This window comes from Sinocyclocheilus grahami, unplaced genomic scaffold, assembly GCF_001515645.1.
Source record: "Sinocyclocheilus grahami isolate Dianchi unplaced genomic scaffold, SAMN03320097.WGS_v1.1 scaffold385.1, whole genome shotgun sequence".
Lineage (NCBI taxonomy): Eukaryota > Metazoa > Chordata > Actinopteri > Cypriniformes > Cyprinidae > Sinocyclocheilus > Sinocyclocheilus grahami.
In genome coordinates this window covers 199,749-205,748 of record NW_015505564.1, presented here as the reverse complement: position 1 = coordinate 205,748, position 6,000 = coordinate 199,749, and the positions used below count along the sequence as shown (strand labels likewise).

General features: G+C 41.0%; 1 protein-coding gene across 1 annotated transcript in view; it reads right to left on the bottom strand.

The window, feature by feature from the left end:
- kmt2ca (lysine (K)-specific methyltransferase 2Ca) overlaps nucleotides 1-6,000 on the bottom strand; it is a 168,146-nt gene that overhangs the window by 3,481 nt on the left and 158,665 nt on the right. Inside the window, exons 53-59 of the mRNA XM_016231219.1 lie at nucleotides 5,426-5,521; nucleotides 3,826-4,978; nucleotides 3,318-3,454; nucleotides 2,804-2,946; nucleotides 1,881-2,055; nucleotides 1,221-1,337; nucleotides 1,040-1,113 (exon numbers count right to left, since the gene is read on the bottom strand). Of these exons, the coding sequence (XP_016086705.1) occupies nucleotides 1,040-1,113; nucleotides 1,221-1,337; nucleotides 1,881-2,055; nucleotides 2,804-2,946; nucleotides 3,318-3,454; nucleotides 3,826-4,978; nucleotides 5,426-5,521 (1,895 nt within the window). The remainder of the gene's footprint in view (nucleotides 1-1,039; nucleotides 1,114-1,220; nucleotides 1,338-1,880; nucleotides 2,056-2,803; nucleotides 2,947-3,317; nucleotides 3,455-3,825; nucleotides 4,979-5,425; nucleotides 5,522-6,000) is intronic.

Here is a 6,000-nt window from a genome sequence, read left to right as displayed (position 1 = left end):
TATTTTTTTTTTTTTTTACAAAATATTTTTGTTTGTCTTGTATATTTTTTTTCATTCGATCAGATAAGATTTTAAGCTGTCCATATGTTCAAGTTACAACGTGCCCCTCAGATGTTACAATGTGTTCCACCTACGGGGCATGTTGTCACATTTCACTTCCATTTTTTGAGGGTAAATAAAGAAAAGTGTATACACTGTAATTATGAAACAAAGCGACATATTTGTACTAAACAAGTGTAAAATTACTGTGGATAAAAAATATATATATATATTCTGAACCCCATGTGGATTTACACATCGGACCCCAGGGGCTATCGTCGCGGGGGTGGTCTCATTCGAAAGGGGGCCTCGAGACATACACTCCATTCGGCGTTCGAGAGGGTTCCTTGAGCTGAAGAGATCCCCCGAATTTGGTGCGGATCTGCCACGCCATTACGAAGATATGGCCATTCAAAGTTTCAATGGTTTTCCATAAACTTAAGCTTTAAAGCGTTTCATCCAGGTCGCCAGTAGCAAACAATGGAGAGCGCTCTGCTGGACAAACTAAGTAATTACACCATTTCAAGCATTTTATCTGCATTATATGTTCTGTAAAAAAAAATTTCATATCGGCGGCATATTCGCCGATACCGATATATCAGCGACAGGCTCATATCGGCCGATAATATCGGCAAAACGATATATCGGTCGGGCTCTAATACATATACTTCGTATACATCCTTAATCTCTAATAACTCCATTCTACTGTCTGTTGTTCTGTTGTCAGTGTTTCTTTGTCTGAATATGGCACTTATTACATGTTGTGTGGTATCGGCATTTGGTATCGGGGCATTTTAACATGTACGAGTACAGAAGATCAGTATCGGACCCGATACCGATACCAGTATCGGTGCATCCCTAGTAGCTATATGAACACGTACACACGCGCAAAGCCTTGGCCAAGCATTTGTGTACTTGTGTGTAGTATGCTTTTGGCCCTAGTGTCTAAAGCTAACACTGCTGGCATTTAAAAAAAATAATAATCTAGTTATTTTTCCACCTGGCAGGTCCTCCTGAAATAGTCGCATCAATTACATGCTCACTATCAATGCGAAACATGTAGACTCCACGATTCTGAAAAAAAAGAAGAAAAAAAATCTATTCACAACACACGGACAGAAGACGCACTTGTTCAGCATGACTTAATATTATTTTAGATTCAGTTTTATTATAATGCATACCTGTGCCTCGTACATCTTCTCTTTTCTGTTTGCCACCTCATTGCGAATGATGGTACCAATGTATTCAATAACCATGGTGTACTTCTCAATATCCCTAGCAGCGTATAGCCCTAAACCCTGAATTAAAAATAATGCAAATCTCAAATCACTACAGGTTTGAGTCAAGACATAAAAAGATTGTTCAGAATGGAATACTAGCTAACTTATTATTAGATTACTGCTAACTGTATTCAAATTTAACAGTAGGCATTACACAATAAACATTTTAAAAGGTAGCATGCTATGGCATTGTACCATGACCTCTTTTTGTAGCATGTAAAATGTTAAATAATGCAGAAAAATAATAATAATAATAATAATAAAAATCCACGTTAATTATTCTTCATACTGAAAATACAAGGATGAGTTAAGTGCACTGTATTGTGGGAAACAGCATCTGGCATAGTGTACCTTTGTATATAGAACATTTTGTCAAATGCAATAGGTCAATCTGGGTATTCTCTGTTAACAGAACATTTGCACGCTGTGCAGGATATACACATATATGTAGAATGAGTCGTTATGTTATTATGCATGCTATTCCAAACATTGCTTTTAAGCTACTAAATCCCATGAGATCAGTATTTTCTCTAATACTCTGAGCCATAATAATCTTTCTACCTGTATGCGTGAACGAGCCAGGTAGACGTTGGACTTCCACTCAGCCTTCATTCGACGGTACTGAGAGGACTTGGAATGGATAAACTGCTTGCTGTATGGGGCAACACCCATCTCAGCCGGGTTCCCAGTGCTCTGCAGGGTCTTAGAGGAGCTACTGCTGGTGAGGGTATGAGGCCTGCATCAGAAACATAAGCATATGTGCCTCATTTAAAAACAAACAAACAGGACTGGCTTATATTGGGTCCTGTTCACCACCATTTTTGAGGTAATTTTTTCAAAACACCGTAAAGACATTTATGCTGTTTACTTCCATTAATGAATATTCCAATACCAGTGTTGCATTTTTCTGCTGAAGTAGGCCAAATGTACTAAAAGAAACACTCCAATAGTATACTAGAGTATTATACTCTAATAACAGTCTTTTATGCTGCTATGATGAATCTACAGTGCCACAGTAAAACAAATTAATTATCTGAGCCGTTTTTGAATGTGCTGAGAAAGATCGCAATGAAATAATGCTAAGACATTAAACAAACAAGATGTATACACAAACACGCAACATGAACAATCTAGTCTGATTTCACAAACAAATGACTCAGGTTATGAGCCGGGTTCTTTTTGATAAATCGTTTTTTGATAATCCGTTAGTTTGAATCATTGAAACAGCTGTTCTTGACTTCACTGAATTGCATGACTTTTTGTCCATGTCCAACTCAACATAAACCAATTCTCATCACTTAGTCTCCATCTTTTCATATCAAAATAGATGCTTAATGATTGATTGAGGGCCATGTTAACTCACAGCAAACCAAGCTCACAGGCTAAACTGGGACATGAATGGATGTTCACTCACAGACCACAGGGAAAGCAGGAAATCCAATACAAACATGGATGGAAAAGAAAGTTAAAATTTTACAGAATACCTTAACACGAACCTCTTGATATGTGTGCAAGCTTTTGGTTCAGAGCGGGCACATCCAGAAGGGTTGATGGCCAAGGGCAGCTGCATCAGTGGGTTACGGCCATAACGGAACGTGTACTGCTCACATGCTTCAACTCCAGGAAGCTAAAAGCAAAGATTAACGTTACAACACGATTACTAAGAAAGGAATGTTTACAAAAAAGATTTCATTTATTAATAATTAAAATGCAAATGGAATTTTATGGCATCCAAAAAACAAAACAAAACAAATTTCCGCTCAAAATTACATTTGTGTCTTCTTTCCACACCCACAAAATACATCTTAAACATTTCTATCTGCCAAGGGCTAAAACAGGGCTGCATTTCTCAAAAGCATCGCAAGCCTAAGTTGATCGTAGCTCCATTGGTTTCAATGTGTCTACGTTGTACTTAAACTTACAATGCTTTTGGGAAACGAAGCCCTGAGGATTAATTAGTCAATAACTGCTTAAAAGCATGATTTGACTATCACTTACAGATTCTACAATCCTGGTAACAGCAGATACAGTTAGTCCAAACAGATCCTCTCCCTTCAGGTAAACTGGGAAGAGCTTCAGAGATCCCGTCTCATTTCTTCTCTCAGCCACGGGCTCCAGAACTTTATCCCACACACCTGTACACAACATGAGAATATTCTTATATAGTTCCCTCCCAGAAAATAACTGGAGAATTCAAAACAATAGTGTTTTCTCAGACAATGACTACTTCTTTTACACTACAAGGCTTGTTGTGCAAACCCTTTTTGTAAGGAGAATCAGATAATTTTTTTAAAAATGTGATCGCAAAATATGGTCATCTTATCTACAACGCCCGGAAATAGAAATGTGGAAAAATCTAATTTCTATTTTTACGCATCATTGTTTATACACTTTCATTATTGTTTATACACTTGTTGCTAGATCTGTACCAGATATCTATGAAACCCCCCCCCCCAAAAAACAGAACTGGTTAACAGTGTAAATGCCATTAGGTGCAACTGCTTACTTTTTGGCGAGGATCCAGTAAGAACTAAGTCATCGTAACCCTGCTCCACTACACGGATGATAAAATCAGGTTCGCCGTCTTTCTCATCGATGGAACACACATAGTGGCAGCGACGGTTGCCATGACGCATGCTCCAGTAGATCCGGCTGGCCTCGTAGCCCACAGGAAAAATGGCAGACATCGAGTGGAAGGCCTGCATCTGCTGAGGCAGCAGCTGACCGACAGCATGGAATACCAAGCTGCCTACACGGAGGGTGTGCTCCCGCTCACCCCTCTGTATGATGCTGGCGATCTGCCGTGCCTCGTCCCTCTGTACATAGACCCTGCGGAACACTGCAAAGCAGCGGAGTTCATGCTCAGTCCCTGCCAGCCCACCTCCCATTGAGCCAGTTCCTCGGGGTCTGTGGAGGTGGCACAGCATAGACTTGTCTTTGAAGAACATGCACTGTGCTTTAAGGGCGCAAGTGAAATGGTACGCATTAATGCAACGCAAGCGGTGGCAGCCACTTGTGGCGCCCATTTGCTGACAGTACACACAGCGCACCAACAGGCCTCTCCTCAGGGCCAACGCGACGTTAATGAGAGCTCCAGCCTGGGTCTCATAGACTTCAGTAGACCACAGGGCACAGTTAAGATGAACCCATAAGTCCAGATCAAGGTTAAGCAGACGGGCCGGCCCATCAGTGCGCCCGTCACCTTCTTCATGGCAGAAGCAGCAGCGGCGCAAGTCTCTGGGCATGGGCTCAGGCCTAAGAGACATCCCCAGTTTTTTCAGTAGTTCATCAACCTCTTCCTCCTCCGGCAGGTGGTAGTTACCCTTAGGCACCATAATTTGAATGCTCCACTTTCTCCATCGTAGAGCCTTAAAGCGCTTTCCTATTAAATACCGAGGGTCATCCCCACTGTTGTGTACTGCTCGTGGCCGAGGCTTTAGCTTGACTGTGACCTTTAGTGTATCAGATTTGCTATCTCCTCTGAGTGTCTCAGAAGTAATGGAGGGGAAGGATATTATCGGAGTTGAAGGTGGAGACTGCTTAGGTTGGAGCTGGGCCAAACAGTGCACATCAAGATCTGATATATTGTTACTGTATTGATGAAGCACCTTAGTAGAATTCTGCTTGTCTTCAGAGTCAGATGTTGGAGACAAGTTTGACTGTGAGAACAAGAGACATCAAAGACAAAAAGGAATTTTGAGTCTGCATTCTTTGGGCAACAAGACTGTTCTCTTAAAGAAAATGGCACCAGTAACACTTCAGTTATATTAAAAGTACTGATGAGACCATTTAGTGCTCTTAAAAGTCTCAGGAAGTTTAAAAGCTTTTAAAATTTAGACGATGTTTTAAAATTAACAGTAATAAAATACTTTGCTCATGTTCAATTTAATGATGAAATTTGTAATAATTCACACTGGTCTCTTCATAACCAATTAAGAATTTATGGTCATTACTAAAGGAGACTTCATGAGTGAGCAGCATAACTTGGCTTTCTAAATACAGCAGCAGATCCCACACTTTCAGTATGAAAGCACAACACAAGCTGGCTGTTATAGTTTCAGGCAGTTGATGACTTTATAAACTGATTTGTTGTGGTTTCAACTTACCTTGCCATCTACCAATTTAGTCTGCATGGCCGCTGAATAGAGAACAAAGCAATTATGGCTGCAGAAGACAAGGGTCCCCTCAGCTCCTCCATGGCCCTGCAGAAAGTACATCTGTAAGATCAGGCTCACCCTAGGCAAAAGCTGTAAAATAGGGGGGAAACGGGGCATGCCATTTCCCATCTACTGTCGCAAATTATCATTAGATCGAAGTGCCTCACTGGCAAGAGATCAAAGCTTGCATGTTTTGCAAACCTTTGTTGATGCCATAAGGAATTAGATTTGCATGCTATTAAATGGAAAGGGAGGGGGTAAGGGTGAGAGACATCAAAGGTGTCCCATGATTTAAATGACCTGAAATGGGCTTAACTGTTCTTGAACTTGGGTATCTCACGGCCTTTAACAAAATGTGCCTTGGTGCACACAATCCCTTGGGTAATGTCAGTTAACCTAGTGACTGCAGCAGGGTGGATATTCACTTCCCATCAGGGACTGGATTAGGATAATTGGAGCGCTACTCTGTGCCTCCTTGAGGGACTTTGCGGGGGTTGAAGATTTTCAAGTGCTCTGTGGCCCTC